The following is a 25,315-nucleotide window of genomic DNA, read 5'->3' as shown; positions in this document are numbered from 1 at the left end:
TGTTAACACACAGATTATCTCCATTGGTACAAAAAAACTGAAAATGTACACAACAAACGTAGGTTTATAATGTCCACCATAGGAAGCTCTCTTTTCTCATGATTTTCTCATTTTGTTTAAACTAAAAGTTTATTGTTAAAAGGTTAAAGCTCAATATTGCGATAGTGATATTTGCTATAGAGTGTGTTCAGTAACAGGGCTGCTATTTTCACCAAAGATTTGCCCCAGAAAATGGACTGAGGGTCCAAGCTGTTCAATTTTAACCAACAAGCAGATGAAAAGAGACAGTTACCATCTCCAGAGAAGCTGCACTGGAATGAGGCTGGCAGTCCCTCAGTGACCAACAGGTCACCCAGAGGGTTGATAATGGCAGGAGGAGGGACCTGGGCTTCAGCAATCACCTCAGGAACTGGATGGTAGAAAAGAAAACACACACATGTATATTTATTACAGATAATTCATTTAGAAAGTCAGATCCAGGGACCACAAGGGGGCTTAACATATATCAAACTGGGGGTCCCCGAAATGAAAAATGACAATCACTGATTCAGAATACTTATAACCGCCTACCTTCCACAGTGAGAGAAGCTGTGCTTGTTGCCTCTCCATATTCGTTCTGGGCCTCACAGTTATAGACCGCTTCGTCTTCTGGAAACACTTCCATCAGAAGCAGCGTGTGCTCGTTCCCTTCGCGAAGGAACTTGACTTTGAAGCCAGGAGCCAGAGCCTGGGAGTTCTTGAACCAGGAGACCTGAGGCTGTGGAATGCCAGTCACCTCCACTGAGAAGCGGGCAGGCATCCCGGCTAACACTGACAGAGCCTCCATGTCCTGGACGATCTGGGGAGGTTCAGGGACTGGAGGGACGGTGAAATAAAATGGACGTTAAAAAAAGGTTCTTGCAAAGCTCTGTCTTAACCATCTTAAACCCTAAATACTTTGTTGATCAGGGTCCTCTCCTTTTTTGCCTTCTACTCCAAATCTCTTTGCCAAAAATAGCCGATCTACAGCTCACATAAACGTGTTGCGTTGTGAGCTTGTAGATCAGCTATTTTCACCATTATGAAAATCCTTTATTTGTATTAAATCAATATATTTTTGTATCAATCGATTAGATCCATCAGTTCAATAAACTTTCGCACCCATAATATTTACAGTGCAGACCATGTCAGAGAACTTTGAAGGCAGTGTAAAAAGAGGTGTATGAAATGATCGTTAAATTAACCGTAATAATCAAGGCAAAAGTTTGAAATAATCGTGATTATTGATTTGAAGTCGTATGGCCCAGCCATACTGTAAGTTAACAGCAGTCACTTACGTGTCACGTGGAGGTTCATGGTGCTGCTGTTCTTTCCAGCGATGAAAGTGTATTCTCCAGCATCACTCCTGTAGGTCTCAGCGATGGTGAGACGGTGCATCTTTCTGACGTTCACGTAGTTGAACCTCTCCTCCGCCGAGAACTGGATCTCCACACCGTTCTTCATCCAGCGCCCGTCCACGTCATCCTCATTCACCTCAAACTCAAAGGTCGCTCTGTGCTTCTCAACAACCTATACAGCATAGATGTTGTTGTTATTATTAATACAAGTGTGTGAGGGGAACAGGACCATGGAATGAATGAATGAATACTTTCAAATCAATGCACTAATGGCCTGGGTAGCCATGCATCCTGTCCTGACAAAATACTCACAGTGAGGTCCCGTTCCTCAGGCTCAGAGATCTTGACATCGCGTCCCCCTACGGTCAGAGTTCCTTTGGACATGTTGGAACCAGCCACTGCCGTGTACTGGCCCTGGTCAGTCAGACGTGCTGACTGAATCACCAGCTGATGCACATTCTTATCTGACATCGCTCTGACTCTGGAGGTGACAGAGACATACATCAGGTTTAATCCACATTTTTAGCAGCCGTTATAGTTTAATCAGGGAAAATGTACAGAAGATGTAGGAAAGGATGCAGCCCTATGGTGGAGATTTGATCTTGTCTTGCGGTGTTGTACCTGTCAGACAGCTCCAGCTCCAGTCCGTCTTTCATCCACATCACCTGGATGTTGGCTTCAGAAACTTCACATTCAAACGTCACTCTCTTCTTCTCTGTGATGCTCATATCTCTGAGCTCTTTCATGAAGTTAACAACGCGAGCTGCGACACAAGCACACATGATTACCATCTCAAATATAATAGAAATTGTATCAAACTCTTGAAATGAAAAAGGTTGAGAATCTCTTTTGTGAAGAGTGCTTACCTTCAACGTAAAGCTTAGCCGCTGCAGAGGCAGACCCCGCCTTGAAGGTGTACTCTGCAGTGTCACCAAAGTGCACGTTTCTGATGCTCAGGTTGTGTGTCAGCTGTCTGCCGCGCACCTGGCACCTTTCTGTGGACTTGATCTCCACTCCGTTCTTCAGCCACTTGTAGGTGATGCCCTCATAGTTGACGTTCACCTCAAACGTGATGGTGTCCTTCTCCGAAGCGTTCAGGTCCTCCATCATTGAGGTGATCAGGATTGCTGGAGAAAGAAAATTTGAATTGAGAAAAAAGGATGACTCATAATGAATAAACAAGCTATGAGCTTGTAGATGGGCCCATTTTTTGCCCATTACGACATACCCAGAATAGGTACGCTACGGTTCATGTGGTTAACCATCAGTTTTTCAAACTTACGGTTGACAGTGAGCGTTGCAGACACTCTGTCGTTTCCACAGATAAAGGTGTATTCTGCAGAGTCCTCCCTGCTTGTATTCATGATCTTCAGCTGGTGAAGTCTGCCCTGGACCACGATCCTGAACTTCTCACTCATCTCGATCTCCACTCCGTTCTTCAGCCAGGTGGACGGCACGTTGAAATGGGACGTTTCACACTCAAACGTGGCCACTTGGGTCTCTGGGACCGACAAGTCCTTCAAAGGCTTGGTGACACGCATAGCTGGAGAAATTGTGAAACATTTTAGTACTTTTACTTTGGTACACTTTTGTGTTTTTATATTGTTACTTTTACTTAATAAATACAAAAAATCTGAATGCTCCACAAGTGGAATGAAAACTTACACTCTACAAGGAGACGGGCGCTGCAGTGCAGGTGTCCCACCACGGCGGTGTACTCTCCCTGTTTGCTGTCGTCCACGTCGTGGACGATCAGCTTGTGAGACTTGCCGTCGGACAGCATGCTGTAGCGTTCGCTTGGCTGCAGCTCCGTGTCCTTGAACATCCATTTGACGGGGATGTTGTCCTCCGACAGACCCAGGTCAAAGAAGGCTTCGGCGCCCAACAGTGACGTCACGTCCTTTGGCTTTTTCAGGATCTTGATGGCTGAGGGGGGTAATAAACGTTTGTCAAAATATTGTTGAGTATAAAATGAAAAGAGACCTCACCACCTAACGTCAAACCTATGGCTTGGATTCAACCTAAATTACACTTAAATTTGTTTAGAATCTTGAACTCCTGTGGTGGCAAAAACATTTTCTTTCTTCTGTTTGAACACTGGAGATTTTACATTGTAGATTGGGGTCCCTCCAGAAATAAAAAATATATACCGGTAATTATATCAAATGGGGGTATGTGGTCTAATGCATATCAAACTGGGGGGTCCTTGATATGAAAAGGTTAGAGAATGACTTGACTTACTCTGCACATTGAGCCTGCCACTGGCAGACAGCTTTCCCAGTTTGAAGGAGTAAACAGACTCGTCCGCGGTGGTGCAGTTTTTGACCTTCAGCGTGTGAGAGAATCCCTCCACAGTGATCTCATACTTGTCGGAGGGCTTGATCTCCACCGAGTTCTTGATCCACTGGGCTCCTCTGACGTTCTCGTGGGTCAGCTCAAGGTTGAACACGGCCTCCTGGGTCTGCACCACGTTCAGGTTCTTCAATGTCTTCTTCACTTTCACGGCTACGACATACGTTTAAGATCACATGTTAGCAAGCTACAACCCGGTCATACTCATGACTCACTCACTTTGATATGAATCAGCAATCATTCAGTTCCTTACATACTGTCAGATCATAACTACATCTTCGCTTGAATATATTCTATTGCTCAATGAAATATATCTATATGAATATATGAAAGAAGCCAGGAATTACCGTCCACTCTCAGGGAGCCTGTGGTCTTGGACTTGGCCACCTGGTAGGTGTACTCTGCCACGTCCGAAGCACTGGTGATGTGGATGATCAGGCGTCTGACCGCTCCGACATTCTGACTCTCGACATTCTCATTGAAGTCCATAGGCTGGCCGTCCTTCAGCCAGTAACCCTCGGTGGCCGGGTTGGCCACCTCACACTCAAGCTCTGCTCTCTGGGAGTCTGCCACCACCAGATCTGATAGCGGCACCTTGATAGCACCACCTGAACACAAGATAACTGGATTAGAAATAACTATGGGTGCAACAGTTAATTGAACTAATTTAATCGAATATTATTCTGTTTGCAATTAGCTGTTTGAAACTGGCCCAGCTGGAAAACTATTCGTTGGAACCAGGATGGAAAAAGCACAGACAGTGGTCAAATGTCATTAATGTCTTTAATAACTGTGCTTCTACAGTATATCTGGTTAGAAGTTTAGCAGGCAGTGTTAATATGAATTTGTACTATTCCAGTGAGGTTTGAAGTAACACACCTGACACAGTGAGCTTGGCGCTACACGTCTTCTCTCCAGCCGCAAACGCGTACTTTCCCTCCTCGTCCTTCATGGCGTTCATGACGGTCAGGGTGTGGCGCTTGCCTTGGTTTCCCTTGGAATCCATCTTGAATTGGGCGCCGGCCTTCAGGGCCTGGCCGCCAAAGGTCCAGAACGCGTCGATGCCGGGGTGAGAAACCTCCACCTCAAAGGTGGCGTTCTCCGATTCAGCACAAACCTTGTCCTTCATGGGCGTGATGATCTGGACAGCTGTTGGGACATGCGGAATAAAATGTAGCTTACTGTTCAGGTATTAAAGTTATCTTAACGTGTACTGAACCGCTGCTTCTCAACGCCAGGTCTGGGGACCACCAGGGGTCCAAATGGACCCTTACGGGTCTGTAACCCTAAGAGCTTACAAATGGAACCAAATGGACCGGTTCCATTTTTACACTCTAAGACTGAGAATTTTACTGTGTAGATTGAAGTCCCAGAGATTTAAAAATCTTTTATCAAATGGGGGCCCGTGGCTTAATACATATCAAACTGGGGATCCTTGAAATAAAAAAGAGAGAATTAACTGAACTAAACTATACTGGAACCCCAATCTAACACTGTAACATCCTCAGAGTTGATTTAACTCTGAGAGTTAAATTAACACTGAGGATTTTACATCGTAGATTGAGGTCCCAGAGATAAATTCAAAAGGTTGAGAATCACTGGACTAAACAATAAAAACACAAGGAACTGCAATGAAAAAATGTGGCGGCGCAAGGCAAGACGGCAACCACTTACCCTGAACAGTAACATTACAGCTGGTCTCAACCTTGCCGACCATCAGCTTGTGACGGCCCTCATCAGAGGCGTAGGTCCTGCTGTACACCAGGCGCTGCTTGGTTCCTTTGGTCACAAACTGGAGCCTGTCGCTGGCCACCAGGAGCTGGTCGTTGCGGTACCACTTCATGGACTTGATGTCCTGGGCGGAGATCTTAGCCTCCAGAACGGCTTTGGTGCCCTCAACAACACTGACGTCCTTGAGTGGCACTATTATGCCAATGACTATAACACAAAATCAAAACACTGAATTAGAAACCTGGTTCATTGTTGAATGGTCAAAAACGACTTTCCGAGTTAAATTAACACTGAGAATTGTACAGTTTAGATTAGGGGCCTAATGCATATCAAACTAGGGGTACTTGAAATTCAAAAGGTGGAGAAACAGTGTCTTACCCTGAACATTCAGCTTGCAAGAGGTAGCGATGTCTTGGGCAGGGATCACAAAAGAGTATGCTGCATGGTCAGTCTTGACGGTGTCCTCGATCAGGAGTTTGTGGATCTGTTTGTCGACAACCATGTGGACGCGGTCGGAGGCAGTGAGGGGCTGACCATTCTTCAGCCAGCTATATCCTTCAATGTTCTCCTGGGAGAACTTGACCTCCATCTGAACGATGTCTCCCTCACAGCACGTCTGGTCACTCAGAGGCTGCATCAGGGTCACGGGGCGCACTGAAACGTCCAGACAAGATGTTTAAACTCATATATTATTGTCATTTCATCACATTAAAAGTTCTTGCGTTGCAATAAAATGACAACATTTGAAAATTTCACAAAGCTCAGAATATTTATGTAACAGAACTCACGTTTCATCTTCAGTGAAGCGGTCGTGGTGAACTCGCCCACTTTGAAGGTGTATTCCCCCTGGTCGTCCTTCTTCACGTCCTTGACGGACAGACTGTGTCTTCCGCGGCGAAAGCCTGTGACGTATTTTAGGCTGGGAATGATCTGCTTTTTCCCAAAGTACCAGGTGCCCTCTGCGTCTTCCCGGGACAACTCGCACTCAAACTCTCCAGAGTAGGTCTCAGGAACCTCAATGCTCTCCAGTTGTTTAATCATGGCCAGCGGTTCACCTGGTGATAAGTGTCATAATAGATGGACTTGGTTAAAAGTGGCAGATCAATAATACCAGCTCTGTTCAAAAGTCAAATGTGCAATTATCTGCATTTTTTTAAAGCTATCTAAAGCAGGCGTTCCCAAACTTTTTTTCTGATGCCAGTGTATTGTTTATTTTCACCCCAGGCTGCAGTTTGCCGACCTACCTTCAACAACCAGCTTCGCATCGGTCCTGATATCTTCATCATCCACAGTGACACAGCTGTATTCCGCAGTGTCCTTCATGTTGATGGTGAGCACAGACAGGAAGTGAACCTTTCTGTCAGAGTGCATGCGGTATTTGTCGCCAGTGAAGACCTCCATGTTGTTCTTCAGCCATTTGACCTTGATGAAAGGCTCGTTGATTTCACACTCAAAGGTGGCCATGGTGTCCTTCTCCTTGGCACTGGTCTCTGTCAGCTTCTCTGTGAAGAAGATCACTTGCTTTCCTGCAAATACATATGGCGAAACATTAGTATAGGGACTGTTATATATTAATCATTCAATTAATGTATCCTTTTCAAGTTCTAATAATTACAATTGCATAAGTTACTTCACCTTGCACCAACAGGAAGGCGTGGCTTGAAGTCTCGCCGGCGATGTTAACGGCTTTGACCATCATGCTGGCAGAATCTTCGGTTCTGACATCTTTGATGGTTAATTCACATACTTGGTTTTCAGGCCAGAACCAGGAAATACGGTCTGACTTCACCATCTCGACGCCGTTCTTGTACCACTGACACACAGGGTCAGGTCTGCCAATCACCCTGACCCTGAACTTGACTTCGTCACCCAGGGCAACAGTCTGGCTGGTGATCCGTTCAAGGATTTTAGGAGCCTCGCAGCTGGAAGATTTCTTGACCTCTGGTCTGAGAGGTGTGGCACTGGCTTTACCCTCTGCCAACCTCTTCTTCTCAGCCTCTTCCTTCAGTTTCTGGCGATGAAGGAGCTCGTCCTTGGTCTTCTTCAGCAGATCTTCATAGGAGTCATCCCTCTTGCGAGACTTGAGCTCCACAGCAGTGATGGACTCATAATAGCCTTCCTCTGTCCTGCGTTTGAACTTGCTCCTCAGCTCCTCTGTCTCCTCCGTTGTCTTCTCGCGGACCACTCTTTGGGCTTTCCTCAGTTTGATCAACTCTTTGATCGACTCATCAGTGCCTGGTTTCTCTGCCGCTGCCAGTTCTGGAGCTTTTCCAGCCCCTGGGGCGGCCTCTGCTGCAGGCGAAGCATGACGAAGTTTGGTTCTGAAGTCTTTTTTCTCTGTGATCTCCACCTTCACAATGTGCTCAGCTACACCCATGTTGCTCTCAGCTATTACTTTGACCTCTCCAGAATCGTAGGTCCTGACATCTACAATCTCAAGGTAGTAAATACCGTCATAACGAAGTCTGTATCTCTTGCTCTTGCGAATAAGTTGTTGGTTGAGGTACCAGTTAACCTTCGGTGTTGGATAACCGGTCACTCTGCAACGGAATCTTGCGATGGCACCTTCCACCACTTCACATGGTTCGGGAACCAGGACAATTTCAGGTTTTGTCTTCTCAGTTTCGTCATCTGCCAAAACTCCTGCAGGTCCCCCTTCATGAGCCATGCGTTCAATCTCTTCCATTGTGCGTCCTTTCCTGCCTTCAGGAAGCTGTGTGTCCTCTACAAGGCCCTTCTCATCCTTGACAATCAGGGTAGCTGAGGTCTGGTCAACTCCATAATTGTTGGTAGCTCTGCAGGTGACGACACCACTGTCTCTGTTATAAGCAGCCTCATAATCAAGACTGCAGTAGCCAAATTCATTGACCATGCGCAGTCTGTTAGCAGCTTCAAGGGGTTTGCCATCATGCAGCCACTCGACTACCATGGTGGGGTCACCAATAGGCGTCAACCTGCACTCGAAATGAGCTGGACCGAAGCGCTTCATTCTGACAGAGGTCAGCTTCTTCTTGAAGGATGGTTTCTGTTGCTTCTCTTTGTCGTAGAGGTCTCCCTCCTCCCACTGCTCCTGACCATAACGCAGATGCAGGGGTTCCACCTCTGGAGGTGCAATGTCTTTGGCCTTGTAGGTTCCTTTGGGAATGATGAGCTTCCTCTCTGGTTGAGGCTCAACAAAGTCCACCTCAACGTTGACTCTGCAGCGAGTAGTATCTCTTCCAGCCTTGTTGATGGCTGTAGCTGTGTACCAGGCACTGTCTGTTCCAACTGTTTTGGGGATCTGGAATTTGGCCTGTCCTTTGGTTCCTTCAATCCTGGAAAATAATTACAAATTTGACATTACAGCCAACAGTCCAGTATGATTAAAGTGTCAAATGATAAACACTAATGCAATACTTACTTGACATTTGGGTGCTTATGTGGGGTGACAATGTCACTGTTTTTCAGCCAGACAATGTCAGGGAGGGGGTTTCCAATGGCCTTGACAGCCAACTCTACCAGAGTGCCCTCTTTCACACTGAGGTTCCTCAGCTTCTCAGTGAACTGGGGGCGCAGCAGGGTTTCTTTAGCTGTGGATGGTTAACATAGCATTGGTCATCAGAGACACTAACCACACCCACAGTCTGTTCACACTGCTACCATCAGGTATGGGATAATACAGTATGCCACACAATGTTGTACAATTCCAACCATATAACAACTTTATCTGGTCTACCTGCTGCAGTTTTTTAATGCAGCCACTAGATGGTGATGTCAGTCTAACATGCCCTCAGTTCAATTGGTAATTTCATACCTGGTGTACACTTGTGATGTGACAATAAAATGAAGTTGAAGGTGAAGTTACAAGATACAAAAAAATAACACTGGACTCCAGAAATGGTGCATATGCAAAGTGATCAGTAAACTCACCATCAACTGTAAGAGTAACAGAAATGGTGGATTTTCCAGCTCTGTTCTGAGCGACAACGGTCCACTCTCCAGAGTCGTGGGGCATCGCTGGAACTATGATCAGAGACTGAGTTCCATCTTCCTTTACCACTATCTTGTGGTTGTGGTCACTGATAATTTGTTGGCCTGAGAGGAACAGATTACATTTGTATTAATTATAGCACTTTTCCTCCGGTTTCCACCGAGCGACGATATATAAAAACATCATAGTTTCTAGTGTGTGAGATCTAAATGTCTCGTACCATTGTGGAACCAGTATGTGTCAGGCATGGGTCTGCCAACAACTTTCAGGTCAAATCTGGCAGTCTGCCCCTCAGCGCACTTGACTGAGGACGGCTTGATGACAAACACGGGCTTGTAGAGTCTCTCCAGCTGAGCCTCGTCTGTTTCATCGAGCCTGCGAGCAGGAGAGCGACTGGAAGAACGTCCAGGAGAGCGACTCAGGGAACGGGGCGATGTGGACCTGACAAAACACAGAAGTCAACCATGTCAAAGGTTGTTTTAGTTGATATGAAATCCAAACTCTATACTCTATATAATTTGTCCAGAGACTTGTGAGATGTGAAACAATCTACAGGCACTAGACTGGAAAAAACAACACTTCTATGTACAATAGAACAAACAATCTGTGCAAAAGTGGGGAATGACCCAAGTGTGTCAAATGGTACCTGATTCTCTGCATGGCTGGCTGGGGTGTGTATGGTGGAGGTGCTCCAGCAGAGGTCTCCACGTACAACTTTCCAGAGCTGACAGAGTTTCCCTTCATGTTGCTGGCAAAGGCGGTGTAAACGCCCTCGTCCTCTGGTAGCACCACGGGCAGACGCAGACTGGCCCTGCCATCCTGAAGAACCTCCATCTGGTGGCGACCACCGGCAAGCAGACGGTTGCCATCTTTGAACCAGGCAATCTGTTGAGGAAATCAAAACAAGGAAAATGGTGAGTATTTCCTGACATATTTTCACTATTTTCGATATTATTTCTTTACTTTATTTAAATCAATTTGTTCAAATTAACAGTTGCACCGCTAGTCCACATCAAAATAACGTTTTCTTTTGACTGTTATTCTCATAAAATATGATTATTATTCATACCTTGGGTAGTGGGACTCCTGCCACCTTGCAGTGGAAGGTGACGCCCATGCCCTCCATGATGCGGTAGTTTTTGACGGCGGTGTGGAAGCTGGACTGGACGGCCTCCTCCTCCCCTGCAGTCACCATGATCTCTCTGTCGTGTGTCACCAGCTCTCTGTAGGTGATGGTCATGACACGCAGCTCAATCTCCTGGATGATCCTCAGCTCAAAGGCTGACAAATGGAATTCCTGCAGAAAAGAAAAAGTCAAATGAGCTCTGAGAAATAATCTAGTCTATAGATACCACCCCCCTCTGCCCCAATATTATGTCAACATGCAATCTCTGTATTTCCTCCAGGACAGAGCACGTTGTTAGTATTGATTGTGTAATTTTTGGTACAATTGGACCCTTATGAGTCTGTAACTCTGAGAGTGTACAAATGGAACCAAATTGACCCTTACGGGACCCTTACTAATAGGGGTCTGTGGGCTAATATATCAAATATATCAAATATCAAACTGGCGGTCCTTGAAATTAAAAATATTTCAGAACCAGTGGTTTGGATCCTACCTGTCCAGAAATAATAGTCGTCGAGGTGACCAGCTCAGCTGGAGCAACATCTCCCACCGCAGGCTCCAGTACCATGGCTGTCACTTCAGTCTTAAACGTGGCTTCCTGTTTCTTCATGTACATTTCATATTCCTCTGCAAAAGGACACATTTCAAAGTTAGCGGCCCTGTTATTATATAAATTGAACTCAATAAGTACTGGATTTATTTTAACAGCATGTGTACAACTCTGGACTGGTGAGCATACAGTACCTTCCTCCAGCAGGTTAGCAGAGTCTGACACTTCACCCAGCTGGTTCTTGATGAAGACAGAGTACTCTCCTGCGTCATCAGCGAAGGTCATGGAGATCTCCAACCTGCACTCTCCGGTCTCCGTCTTGTAGGCAACTTTGTATCTAATGGACAGTGGAGATAAGCCATTAAATCACTTAAAATTTAAAAACACCAAATCTCTGAAAATAGCCGATCTACAAGCTCACAACGAGCATGTAGATTGGCTATTTTCGGCAATACACAAATCCAATATGATCACTTGTGTGCGAGAGTCGGTAATAGAAAGATACAAAGATCTTATAAAGACATAGAACATGTACCTGTATCCGGCAGTGAGTGCGACGCCGCCCTTCTTCCAGATAATGTGTGGTTTGGGGTTTCCTCCGACCTGGCAGTGGAAGACAACACTTCCTCCCTCCTCCAGCTTCTGGACGGTGAGCTTGGAGACGAAGAAGGGAGCAGCCTGCGGTCCAATTGGCTCCGCCTCGGCTGAACTCACCTGAGACATGGTCTCCACTTCCTCACTGACTCTGGAAGAACATTATGTACATGGTTACAGTAGCCTGCACAACGCCCTCAACTTTACAATTTAGACATTTAGCAGAGTGAAGAGATCAAAATAAGCAATGAACTAAGCTGAACTCTAGTCAATAAACAAGGTAGTCACATAAATAGGGTGTAGAGAGAACAGTGTAGTGCCTTAAAGAAACTAGGATACCAGGTGTAAACAATGAACCTAGCCATGTGTCTAAATGACATGCTATCTAAATGACATTCTTAACATCCATCCAACATAACAATACCACACTGAGTAAGAAGTGATTTTTATGTACTCACAGTTTTTGTGCAATATCGACTGTTTCAGTGACAGTCATCTCCTCTCTGCTCTCGATCTCCTCAGACACTAAGACAAAGCAGAGCTAAGGTCAGTCCCTCTACAATGTACTGTCTGTGTCCACGTGGATCGATTCAATCTCAGTTGATATAAAACACTGAATACATAGTTGTATACAAATAAATGAATGCTTTTCCTTTTCTCTTGGTTTCCACCCACCTTGCACCAGCAGGAAGCAAGAGGTGCTGATGGTTCCAGCTTCGCTGGTGGCTGTACAGGTGAAGCGTCCGCTGTCCTCAGCGAACGCCTCGCGGATCACCAGGCGGGCATAACTGCTCTCGTAGGTGATCTGGAAGTCAATGGAGCTCTCGATCTTGTAGTCCTCTCGGAACCACATGATGACGGGGGTGGGGTGACCCGAGATCTGACACTCTATGGTCACCGACTCGCCCTCTGTGACGTTTGTGTTCTTCAAGCCCTGTGAGAAGAAGGAATACGATTACGACGTGCTTAGGAACCCAGTTGATCAATGCAAAGTTAACATGCTGAATCTATTGAATGTCTGATTCCAATCTGGATAGGCCAAAAATCAGATTTGGGCTGCCAGTGTGAACGTAGCCTTAAATACACGTTTTTGAGCATTCTACTTACAGCCACCAGGGTTGGTGGAATCACTCCTGCAGCGGGAGAAGGAACAGCTGGCTCCTATAAAAGAACAGACACACCTCTGTTAGAAATGCAACATCTACCACCAAAACAATATCTAACGTCTGTTAGAAACATCTACCAACACCAAACACTGCTTACAATACATCACACCACACACGCCACAAGATGAGACACACTCAGTGCGTTGAGCTGTGAAACAAGAGAGCATGACACAACAAATATGGATGGATGGAAGGATAGAAGGAAGGAAGGAAGCAAGATGGCTGGGTGGGCTGAAGAGGTAAAGAGGGAGGTTGTCAGCAGCATCTAGGAGAACGGTTAAAGAACTTTTCTATGGGGGGTCTATGGTATTTCTGCCAGGATTTTTCACAGAAGCAGTGATTGTCTGATATGTAAGGCCTTTTGACTAGATCTGATGGTTTTTTTCATTCTGGTTTGGATGCAGAGAAACCATAAGGTCTGGTTCAAAGACAGTCCAACAATCAGGCATTCAGGCGCTCTGTGCCTGTGCATGTCAGGCCTGCGGAACTCGATTACAAACCTGGATTTCCCAGTCCTCATACATTCCTGTTGACACCATCTCAGTCTGAAACTGAGTGCCAAAATCAGCCTGATATTTGTCAGAGGAGTATTTAAACGGAGGAGGGGTGGCCACTGTTGTCACACGTGTCTCCACGACTTTACGTGAAGGACTGGGTAACTTGACTGGCCTGGTGATGGTTTTGGCAGAAGAGGCAGATGATAGCTCTTTGTGCAGGGTGGCGATAGCAGAGCCTGCCCTGGAAACCTGACCAACCCAAGGAGAACAGCGTTACACCATCAACAACAAGATGAAAAATGGGTTGATGCTTTTTGTTAAAGGACCATAGCGGTGGTCTGGCATCTTTAGCCCATTGGCCCACGACTCACGACTCCACGGTTTTTCAGGATATGCCATTGATTTTTAATGAAGCTATCGCATTCCACTCAGTTCAGTGTGGTATGAAAATCTACTTGCAGAGACTTGAAAAAAATCATTAACAGAAAAAGAGTCTGATGCCGGTATGGTCCTTTATGGTGGAGTCTACGTTAGTTTTACTAAAAAGGTACAGAGAAAGAGAATTTAAGGTCAACTGGTAGAAATGTCCTAGGGGACATTGGATTTAGTAGTTTTATTGATTAATAGGGAAAGGGAAGAATGGTTATTATTAAACTCAATTTGATTTGTTATTTGGTGTATATATTATTTTGTTACAGTACTACTTCTAAACTACTTTCACAATGAGTTTTGCATCTCAGGCAAGCAGTAAAAACAAAATAATCATTTTAATTGAACTACAGTACCGTTAGATTTCCATAACTTTGCGTTTTGTTTTGGTGAGGTTTCATTCTCTTCATATTTTGGGTGAATTATTTCTAAAGTGAGTGATTTTATACTGCTTGCCCGATGTTGCCTTGGCTTACCTCAATGCTAGCTTCAGGCTTAGGGACAGTAACTTTAGAAACAGTGAAATGTGGAACTGGGGACGGTGCCAGACCAGTGTCCACATGGGTGATGATGGTTTCTGTGGTTCTTTGCATCTAGAGTGACCAACAAAGTTCACAGTTTTTACAGAAGTCATTTTACTAGATAGTACTTCCATAGTGAATTGAAGTAAATTTATTCTGTAATAATGTTGATGACTTTTTGTCTACCACAGTAGCAAATACTTTGTGCTTTGTAAAATGTGGCACATTCTTTTGTCAAATGTATCTCCATATTATTATATGTAGGCTGCACAAGACATTTGCTCTTATTCCATCTCTCGAATTGATAAAATGAGTCATATTGACGGTGAAGTATTACAGTAAAATGATCAGAGAGTGACTTAATAAACTAGACTACACGCTAAGTTTGTATTTTGTTTAGTTTTTTTGTTACATAAAGCCTGTCTAACCTGCAGGGTTGGTTCAGTGGTCAGGTGCTTAGTGACCATCTGTTGTCTTAATACAGACTCTAGTACTACAGCCTCCTCTTCGGTATGTGCACGCTCCTCGTGCGAATGCACGGGCAGACGGACGCGTGAGATGTCGAGAGCAGCCACCACCGTGGCCACGGCGTCTGACCTCTTCCCTCCCGCAGCCTGGAGACACAGTGACATGATGGCAGCACATATAGATATATCTATTTAGATCTACATCCCCGTTATCTAGGGGTATACAGCAGATCTAGATCAATATATCCATGTTATATCCATCCCATGTATGTATGTAGGTAAAATCTGAATAGCTAAAATAGCCAATCTGAGCTTGTAGATTGGCTATTTTTGAAATTTTTGAAAAGATTTAAATTTGTAAGAAATTGTAGGCTATATTATCATCACAATACGATATTATCGGCACGTTATCATATCGAGGTAGTTGGTCAAAAATAGGGTGATATTTGAATGTTTGTCCACATTGCCACAGCGCTACATAGATGTCCATACATCCATGGCAGAGAGTCAACAGTAGCACAAAAACACAAGAAGTGCATAATACAGTACAGTACAGTACAGCATGTCACTTCGACTGGTGTGGTTAGTCATTTGCAGAGCCATTGAGAGAGAGAGTTAATCTCGTAGCAACACCATCAGGTTGCATCCCAAAACAAATCCCAAATCTGTAATTATGTACTGTAATTCAGTTTTGGCAATAAATGATTGAATAATGAATCCTTATCTTTGTTTGCAACGAAAGTGCATGAGTGTTGTGACTCTCTCTCTCAGTGACTCTGCTTGTTTGCAAACAGTACAAATGTCGTGAGGCGACCGATTCTGGGATCAGCCCCAGTCGACCAAATCACAGACATGCTGTGAACGAACACAGAGCTACAAAGAGTGGAGAAATGAGTGTGAAGCAAGAAAAAACAAGTGGCAGTGAAAAAAGCTGCAAAAACACAGAACAAAGAGAAAGGTGATCAGCGTGCACAAACTGTGCCAAGATAGACTGATGATGATCACTCTTGATTGACCTGCTCTTTGGGCGGGTTCACAACAGCAAACATCACTTCATCAAGATAATTTCCTTCATTGATATCAAGGGAACTGCTTCCGTTAGGGCATGAGAACGGCTCTTTATCTGAAGCCACGCAGATTTGTTCTGGGTTAAAGACCTCATGCTTCACTTCAGAAGATGGGTCTTCATCGTAGACGACAACGGGGTCAGGAGATACGTCTTCATAGACGACAACAGGGGAAAGACACTGGGGATTTAACCCAATGTCCTCATGGTCTAAACCATCCATCTCTATGTCTGGTTCATACTCCTCAGGTTCTAGATCTTCAACCACTGGTGGCACCCAGTTGACTGGTGGCACCAGGTCCACTGGTGACATCCATTCCACTTCCTGGCCATCAGCAGTCTCATGGGGGACAGTATGTTGACAGTTAGAATTAGAACACGTGTTCTGATGGTGTGGATGGTGATGGATGGTGTTTGGAGATACAGTATGAGGAGAACAATGCAGAATGGATTTGAATAAAGAATAAATACTGACTAAAATATAGACTGGCCAAAAAAACATATACGTGTGAAAATGTGGCAGATGACTTTAAAAAAAAGGTGGTGGAAATAAAAAGAATGAATCCTGGACTGCAGATGGAAAGAATGTTTCTCCAGTTCCACTGATCAAGACACAAAAAGAACATCTATCTGCTATCACTAGTTTCTCAACGTTGGGTCCTGGGACCACCAGGGGTCCAAATGGATGGACCCTTACAGGTCTGTAACTCTGTGAGTGTACAAGTGGAACCAAATGGACCCGTACGGGTCCACTTGGTTCCATGTGTACGCTCTCAGAGTTAAATAAACACATGGAAAGGAAGGTGATGGTGAGTCCAGCTCCAGATAATGACAGAAAGAGGAGTTATGAAGTGAAGTTCTTCCAGTCTGAGCTACCTGGTGATGTGTTGTCGAGTCTAAGTCCATAAAAACACTGCTGGTATGTCTGGAGGAGGCGTCTGTGCCAAGCTTCACGCCTGACACCACTCTACTTTCATCCTCATCATCATCATCCTCCTCCTCATCATCATCATCATCATCATTATTCAGGGCATTCTGCTTCGCATGGAGCGTTAATCAGATTCAAAATACAACACAGTTGTGTTCATTTGTAAACATGGAAGGCAGAGAAGTCACAAAGACAACATGTATACCAGACAAACAAGAGGTGGAATGCTGTTCGTAACGTTGTTTCACTGGCAATTAGAATACTTTGTTAAAGCTGTCAAAAGATTAATGATGTGAAGTTATCAAGGAAGATACAAGTTAAAGTTTGTGTTCAAATGACTCATCGGTCCCGTCGATGCTTCTCCTGTCACTAGAGGGCAGTGCGGTCCCTCAACTCATCCAACATTTCAAGGCCTCACGGGTGACGGTGGGGCCTGGTCTTACCTCTTTAGGAGTGGCCTCCCAGTGGGGCTCTGCGGCGGGGGCTGTGGGCTCTGGGTAATCTCCCCGCTTCCAGGGGGGCAGCACGTCGGCTCCGGGGGCCAGCTGCTTGCGTGCGGTGAGTGGGGACCTGACAGGCCTGATGGGGGAGACTGAGACTCTTGAAGTGGGAGAGACAGGCCTGCATGGGGAATGGATGTGAAGGAGGCCTCATTACATACCTGAACCAGCGAGCCTCATCACTCCATTCACACCCAGCACTATAACTATAACCATAACTATAAATATATAGTTTTAAAAAGTCCACACCACAACTATAACAAAAGACAATGGTGAACCATAGTTACAGTTATAGTGCTCGGTAAGAACGGCCCTTTAGTACTAACCTCTACCATTACAGCAACACGCTGCTATTTTCACTATTTCTTAAAGGTTTTGGAAATTAATGGATCAAATGAAACATTTTTTGAAAATGTTTGAAAAAAAAATTAAATAACAATTTTAACATTAAGAAGGGCATATTTACTCGTGACCAACATAAATTATTCTGCGACCCAAAAATGGGTCCCGACTCCTGACCCATAGTTTGGGAAAACACTGACCTGACAGGTGTTGGGATGGGAGGCCTGACGTGTCTGACGGGGGAGGGGGACTGCTGGCGTCCCTTGGAAACAAGGGACGTTGGGGACTTCGAGCTAGGCTTTGGAGGAACCCGTGGAGGGGTCTTGTGTGCCATCAGCATGCCTCCTCCTACGTGCATCTCCATCGTGGTTGTAGACTGGCTTGAAGCCTGGAGGCTGGAGGCCTGCATGCTGGAAGCCTGGAGGCTGGAGGCCTGCATGCTGGAAGCCTGGATTCTGGAAGCCTGCATGCCGGAAGCCTGCATGGCTCCGGAAGTCTGCATCATGCCTCCGGAAGCCTGCATCATGCCTCCGGAAGCCTGCATCATGCCTCCGGAAGCCTGCATACTGGAAGCCTGCATGCCGGAGGCCTGCATACTGGAAGACTGGAAGCTGGAAGCCTGGAAGCTGGAAGCCTGGAAGCTGGAAGCATGGAAGCCACTCTCTACGCTCTGGAACCAGAGAGAAGAGCAGGTTACTTACAACCATACAACATCATTCCTATTCAGCTAAAAATCATCATGCCAGCAAGAGGCAGACTAGCAGTCGGTTGTAGACCACTGTACAGTATGTGTGTGCAGTGAGTGCATGTACCCTTGTATCCATTCTGGCCTGACGAGTTGAAATCACTGTTTTGGTCTTCTTGGCTGGAACGGCCTCCTCACCTAGACACAGTGGAAGTAGATGTTCTGTTTACCGCACAGTAAAATCCTCCCTATTTTGGCCATGTCATAATAGGCGACGTGTTTCGACAATAAAAACCGAACATTTCCACACCAGCTGAAATCCATAGATGTTCAGAATGTGTGGCCTCAGTGGGTAGCACTAAACTGCTTTGTTCTACAGAGGAAAAGAGGCTTACCCTGAACCAATAGTTCACTGGTGGAGGTGGCCCGTCCACTGCTGTTGGTAGCATTTACAGAGTAGGTTCCAGAATCCTCCGGGAAGGCCTCTGCGATCATCAAACTGTAACGCTCTCCTTCCTGAACGAGGCTGAAATCCGGGGAGCTCTGGATCTCTGCTCCCTCTCTGTAGAACTTCACAACGGGTGTAGGGATTCCTGTCACAACAACATCCAGTCTCACTTGGCTGCCTTGTCTGACGGTCAAACTCTGTAGTCTCTGTGTAAAGTTGGGTGGCGCGGTCTCAGCTGAGGACGAAACACAACAAGGTTTTGTTTTTAGACTCGGAGAGAAAACAGCCTGGAAGCAACCATTATGATCTTATCTGAGGTCAGTAATTCAACACAAATTAAAAAAATAATTGTGATTATGTTAGATAATTGCGATCAGGCGATTGTGTAATAACTGTGAGAGGCCTACCTGTAACTAGGAGTTCAGCAGTGCTTGTAGCTTGTCCAGCTCCATTGGTGGCTCTGACGGAATATCTTCCGCTGTGTGCGGCTGCCACAGCGGGGATCATCAGAACAGCGCGGCCTTCGCTGAACGAGATCTGCGCGCCGGGCAAAGCGGCAGCGGAAAGAACCTGGCCATCACGGAACCAGCTCACCTCAGGAACTGGAGAACCTTATGGACACAACCAACAGTGTTGCAGTTAATTAGAAGAATGAACGTTTGATTGGTTCGGCAGCAAATTTTAACCCAAAACATATATGACATGTTCATATGTGTTTCCGGTTCAAATCTGCTGCCAAATGCAGGTATGATTACTAGCAGAATATAGAACTATTTAACATTCATTTTAACAAAAGAATATGACTTACTGCACCTATAAAACTAAACACAGTATTACATCCAGTAGGTTTGAGGTGATGAGATGTTTTTCTTACCACTAACTTGAGCCTCAAACGTTGCGGCACTACCCTCTAGTGCCACAACGCTTTGCAGCGGCTGTGTAAATGTTGGCGCCTGTGTAGACATGTTGGTCGGCACCCTGCAGAGACAGATCGGGAGTTAATCAGTGGGTGGAAGAAGTACAAGTAAAACGTCCTGTATTCAAACATTTTTGACATAAGTTAAAGTACAAAAGCATTGGCATCAAAATATACACTCATTTTGCTTGTAGTATAAAAAGTAAATATACTTTTTATACTTTTCCACCACTGCTACTGAACAACACCCAGGGACCCAGGGACACTAATAGCCATGATGCTAGTGCTGTGTACAGGGTATTTTGGGGTTCAGAGCCCCCTTGGGAGCAGGGGGGGGGGGGGAGTAAAGACCACATTGAGGCCTTTTCTGTTAGGAGGTAGAAATTGGGCAACCTTTTTGACCAATTTCATAACTTGCTTTCACCCACTGCCTGCCTGTATTTTCTCAATGTGGTATCAGTTCAACTTATATACATTTCTTTTTTTTCCTTTAAAAAAATCTGGAAGCTCACTGCCAGCTTGGGTCCAAAAATGCATCCTGACCCATTTGAGAAACACTGGTATATACCAATAGCCAGTAGAATATTAATATATAATATTAGTACAGACTCGTACTAGAAATTCTACTATACAAGTCTATAGACTCTATAGAATTAAAGGTTTATTTCGGGATAACACTTCAGTAATCCCCCAGGGTGGAAATTTAGGGTAGTCACAGCAGCAAAGAATACAAAAAGTCCCCCGAAAACAATAAACTAAGAAAAAACGAATTATTGGTCAATTATGATCAGCTATTTTTGACAACAGTGTTTTAGTTTGTTATAGTTAGTTTATACAGTTTCAGTTAGTTATATGGAAAAGCCTTGTTTATTTCAGTCAACTAAAATTACAATTCTACTGTAATTGTAGTTCTGTAGTTAGTTGTAGTTAACTATAACAACCTTGGTTTAGGTTGTATTGTTTGATTTGATGTGTGAGTGAGTGATGCAGGGCTTGGTGGCAGCTGGCAGAAGGCAGCAGGGTATTAATAGACAGAGAAGTCATCAGTTTCCTCTGCACCTGGTCCTATGTCAGCTTGTCACCTCCACAGACCTCACATTCCACTACCCCCCCCCCACACCCCCCATTATTCCTAATTTCCCTATACACCTAATGATCAGCTAATTTCACAGAATGTTTGCCTATTTTCACCGAATGATTACTTATGAGTTATGACATGCCCAGAAACAGGACACTGGGACTCATTTGGTTAACACTGACATTCGCCCTGTTTACACTATAGGGCCAAACAAGCAGTTATCCTGTTTGAAATAGCTAAACCCGCCTACCGATGATGTCATTGGTAGGCAGGTTTCTGAACTGTCCACAGCCCTCCTCTGAGATACAGAGTGAGATAGAAATGGGGGTTAATCTTATAATGTAGCAATTAGCCCAGAACACACCAAAAAAGCAAAAACATGCGCTTTTTTAAACTTTATTTTATTTCATAAAACAACCAAATAAATGAATGGTTCTACACACGTCCCACTCCGCAGGGCTGTGCATAGTCTGACAAGATATGTTTTGCCAACATTAAGACAGGCGTCTTAATATTGTGTTAATAACAGCTGGAGGGATGCAGCCGGGAACTAATAACACCAGCCAGGTGTGTCTAACACTACAGCTGTTTAAGACACATCACCTAACATATGCTAAAATCTGCATCTGCATAATTAGCACTTAGCAGGTTTAAATGTCAACAACTACACCAGTGGTTCTCAAACTTTTTGATTTCAAGAACCCCCTTAACTCTGAGAGTGTGCAAATGGAACCAAATGGTCCATTTGCCCACTCTCAGAGTTACAGATCTGTAAAGGGTCCATTTGGAACACCCCATTTAACAGGTTTAAAGCATTATGTTAACATCTGCATAATTAGCGCGCCCCTCCCAGGATGACGAGTGACAAACTCACACCATGACAATGGAAAACTCTCACCCTCAAAGTCAACTCTAACAATTCGAACAAATTCTTAAGTGTGAAGTCACCAACTAAACACATTTACACTGTAGCCACAATTCACCCACTTCACCACATTTTGGGAATGTCACTATAGGTGAAAATATTCCAAATTTGCCAACAATAACAAAAGAAGAAGCAAAAATAGCAAGCGAGTGAGCTTGTAGATCTGCTACTCTCGCTACTTATGAAAAGTTCTGAAAGTATAAAATAGGGCTTAACTAATTGAATCCCAGCATCCCTATTCTGGGGGCAACGTTTGCCAAAAATACCAGATCTACATGCATTGTGAGCTCGTAGATTGGGTATTTTTGACGAAGAGATTTGGTCTAGAGGGAAAAAAGCAGTCCAAGTACAGAGCCAACTCTCAGGTCCAGTTAACTAGGGTTAAAGTGGTTATGGTTAAGATTTCTGCCAATATGCACAACCTTTGATTGACCTGGATACTGTAGATAAAGGGATTGTTGTGTTGTGTTGTGTTCCAGACATGAGAGCCGGTCAGGGACTAATAATAGCCTCTGGCCTCAATGTCAACCAACTTTATCTGCACACAGAGCCCTGCCTTCGCTCTCCAAGCACTTATGAGACGCATGATAAAATCACAGCCAGTTATTCTGCCCATATTCATCTGATAGTCATGGTGCTGTTCCATGTGGCTAATTCTAAAAAAAAGGTCCAAAACGTAAGTAGTTGCCAACACTTACATAATATGCATCCATTGTACCAAGCACATAACACTAACACGGCAAACACATGCCTTTTGTATAATATAAATGTTCCAGGGATGTTATCAGGGATTCTCAACCTTTTTAATGTCAAGGAGTCACAGCTTGGTATGCATGAGTCCACAGCTCTGGGACACCAATCTACAATGTTAAATCCTCATTGTTAATTTAACTCTGAGTGTGTACAAATGGAACCAAATTGACCCTTTCAGTTCCATTTGGTTGCATTTGCACACACACTCAAGAGTTACAGACACACGGTCAATTTTGACCCCCGGTGGTCCCTTGACCCAATGTTGAGAAACATATGCTATATATACACACAAGACTGTCTTCAGACCAAGATAATCCAATGCAATTACACACCTCTACTGTCTAATTTATGGCAGTCACATATCTGAACTATGACCCAATACTAAAGCCTCCTATCTCCACGGTCACATTACCAACCAGATTGAGAAAGAGCAATCAGCTTCATGAAATTAATTCATTTATGCACCTGTCATTAGTTAATAGTTATTAGAATGAGTATACAGTATGCTCATGTACTTTCAACAACACAGTTATGGGTCTAGTAATGCCCTGCTGATATAATAACTTAGATACATTAACCACTTAAGCCCTATTTTATACTTCCGGCTATTCAAAAACTGTCAATCTACAAGCTCTACAACGCACCCCATTGTGACACGTTCTGAGCTTCTAGATTGACAGTTCTTTTAAAAGATTGACAATTTTTGAAAGATTTTTGTATACTTTTACTTTGGTACTGTGAGTATAGTTTGGTGCCTCTACTCAAGTCAATTTTTAATACAGGCCTTTCACATGCAACAGAGTATTTCTACATTGTGATATTGCAACTTTTACTCAAGGTAAGTACTTCTCGAGTACTTCTTCCACCACTGTGATCTATCTACAGCCAGAATGTGAACATGTGCTTGAAGCCAGCCTCATATAACACCATCTCTCTCTCTCTCTCACACACACACACACACACACACACACACACACACACACACACACACACACACACACACACACACACACACACACACACACACACACACACACACACACACACACACACACACACACACACAGGCTTGTTATAGCCTGGCTGACGGCTGGTGGCCGGTTATAGCAGCATGGCCTGTCCACTGTCCCCTGCCTGCTGTCCCTGTGTCACTCTAATGGCCACTAGACCCCTCCTCCTTTTTCATTTCATAACTCTCTGAGTTACAGACCTGTAAGTGTCCACTTGGAACCCCCTAAAGGAACCCAGATGGTCTCTGGACCCCACTCTGAGAACCACTGCTTTAGTATATTAAAAATATAATGTACTGTAAGTGTACAAATAGCATTAAAAGTATATTTAAATTGTATTCTCAAGTAGTACTTGAGTACACTCGAGTAGTGCTTGAATGTGATACAAAAGCACATCCATATTAAAGATATACTCAGTACATTATTCATAAAGCATAAATTAAGTATCATATATTTTCACCTGAGTTGAGAATCATACATACAGTAGGTTAATAATGCTTGAGACAATGAATGAAGCACACTTGGTTCTATTCAAAGTGACATTCTTCACTTAATTTACCATCAGTTTAGCTTTCTAGAGTACCGGTTCTCAAAGTGGGGTCCAGGGACCCCCCAAGGGTCCTTGAGTGAGTTCCAGGGGGGTCCCCAGCTATATGATTCATTAGGAAACAAATGGACCCTTACAGATCTGTAACTCTGAGAGTGTGTACACTCTCACTCTTCACAGGTATGTGTGATGAATAAGAATCTGTTCACCACTCACTCACTCCCTCACTCATGCTACTGACAAACACCCATAAAGTGCTGACAGCTGTCATCAGACAAATGGCCAGATGATCAGTTATTACTAATCAACAAAACTCCCACTGGAAAGAACCCTGGCTTAACTTCCGATGTTTGATGATTGGAATCTGAGCGACAGATATGGCAGTGGCCAAAAATACCCCCTGACCCCTCCCCTTCCCACACCAGGCCCCAAACCAAATTTGATTGACAGCCACCATGTGGCACATAGCTGGAGGTACAACTGATATCCCCCTAGCTGCTGATTCCCTTAAAAAGCCATGGCCACCCAGCTGAGACGCCTCTCTAATGCTATCAGAGGGCTATTCTTGGCGGTTCTCAAATCGTTGCACCCCAATTGCATGCACATGAAAGTTTTTAAAAGCAAACAGCACTGATCTAAAAGCAGAAATAAAAGGAGAAAATAAATAAGACATTGTATACAAAGATGCAACAATCCAACACAACCTCTCTCTCTCTCTTATCACAGTGACCTTATCATCAGTGACAGCACTCCATAGACATCAATGTATCCATATCAACACTGCACAGGCAGAGATTATAGCTGTTAACAAGGTTATTTATGTGTGGATGGATACAAGTTTGAAACTACTCACTTGTATCCACAAGGGGTGCCTGGGACTGTTGGGGCTTAGCCCAGATGATTATTAACAATCTCCTTCAATATCCAGAAAGCTTTTCCAGAAAAGATCCAAGGTGAGAAAACGATCGAACCTCAAGATATCCCCCCAAAAAACAAAACTACACAGTTTAGACGCCCGTGCAGTTCTGTTTTCTTCTCCTTGCAATCCCTACACCCGAGGCAAGGCTGGGAATGCTCCAACTGCTCAGAAGTGGCAATATGGCTGTTTAACTTTATATACCAGGGGGTCAAACTGCATCAGCGGTGCGAGGCCGCTCCTGATTGGCCGGCCCTCTCAGGATGCATGGTTGCATGATGGGAGAAAGGCAGCCATTTATGCAAGCTCACCCCTCGGGGGTCCCTCGTCACCGACGCTGTTATAACAGCTTTGATTCTAACTTTGTGTCTGTGATTCTTTGAGCATTGATTTGTTTTCAACGTGATCAGCCTCAAAGGTGA

General features: G+C 44.5%; 1 protein-coding gene across 1 annotated transcript in view; it reads right to left on the bottom strand.

The window, feature by feature from the left end:
* Positions 1–25,041, bottom strand: part of LOC308106200 (titin-like) — a gene marked incomplete at its 3' end in the record, with an annotated part of 62,897 nt that extends 37,856 nt beyond the window's left edge. Inside the window, exons 1-38 of the mRNA XM_080457257.1 lie at positions 24,831–25,041; positions 19,623–19,726; positions 19,156–19,359; positions 18,696–18,983; positions 18,428–18,498; positions 17,816–18,285; positions 17,217–17,394; positions 15,796–16,185; positions 14,741–14,926; positions 14,268–14,384; positions 13,366–13,611; positions 12,807–12,860; positions 12,375–12,633; positions 12,158–12,224; positions 11,641–11,850; positions 11,300–11,442; positions 11,049–11,182; positions 10,499–10,726; positions 10,076–10,314; positions 9,650–9,870; positions 9,369–9,533; positions 8,860–9,028; positions 7,095–8,773; positions 6,704–6,985; positions 6,248–6,514; positions 5,838–6,113; positions 5,403–5,666; positions 4,608–4,877; positions 4,076–4,336; positions 3,618–3,881; positions 3,042–3,302; positions 2,659–2,919; positions 2,243–2,503; positions 1,998–2,139; positions 1,689–1,857; positions 1,317–1,548; positions 571–855; positions 293–409 (exon numbers count right to left, since the gene is read on the bottom strand). Of these exons, the coding sequence (XP_080313383.1) occupies positions 293–409; positions 571–855; positions 1,317–1,548; positions 1,689–1,857; positions 1,998–2,139; positions 2,243–2,503; positions 2,659–2,919; positions 3,042–3,302; positions 3,618–3,881; positions 4,076–4,336; positions 4,608–4,877; positions 5,403–5,666; positions 5,838–6,113; positions 6,248–6,514; positions 6,704–6,985; positions 7,095–8,773; positions 8,860–9,028; positions 9,369–9,533; positions 9,650–9,870; positions 10,076–10,314; positions 10,499–10,726; positions 11,049–11,182; positions 11,300–11,442; positions 11,641–11,850; positions 12,158–12,224; positions 12,375–12,633; positions 12,807–12,860; positions 13,366–13,611; positions 14,268–14,384; positions 14,741–14,926; positions 15,796–16,185; positions 17,217–17,394; positions 17,816–18,285; positions 18,428–18,498; positions 18,696–18,983; positions 19,156–19,359; positions 19,623–19,713 (9,421 nt within the window). The 5' untranslated portion in view covers positions 19,714–19,726; positions 24,831–25,041. The remainder of the gene's footprint in view (positions 1–292; positions 410–570; positions 856–1,316; positions 1,549–1,688; positions 1,858–1,997; positions 2,140–2,242; positions 2,504–2,658; positions 2,920–3,041; positions 3,303–3,617; positions 3,882–4,075; positions 4,337–4,607; positions 4,878–5,402; positions 5,667–5,837; positions 6,114–6,247; positions 6,515–6,703; positions 6,986–7,094; positions 8,774–8,859; positions 9,029–9,368; positions 9,534–9,649; positions 9,871–10,075; positions 10,315–10,498; positions 10,727–11,048; positions 11,183–11,299; positions 11,443–11,640; positions 11,851–12,157; positions 12,225–12,374; positions 12,634–12,806; positions 12,861–13,365; positions 13,612–14,267; positions 14,385–14,740; positions 14,927–15,795; positions 16,186–17,216; positions 17,395–17,815; positions 18,286–18,427; positions 18,499–18,695; positions 18,984–19,155; positions 19,360–19,622; positions 19,727–24,830) is intronic.
* Between the last annotated feature and the right edge of the window lie 274 nt (positions 25,042–25,315).

This window comes from Gymnoscopelus braueri (genome assembly GCF_963280865.1).
Source record: "Gymnoscopelus braueri genome assembly, chromosome: 18".
NCBI classification, from domain to species: domain Eukaryota; kingdom Metazoa; phylum Chordata; class Actinopteri; order Myctophiformes; family Myctophidae; genus Gymnoscopelus; species Gymnoscopelus braueri.
The sequence above is the reverse complement of the archived record's forward strand: the minus strand, read 5'-3'. Positions and strand labels throughout refer to the sequence as shown.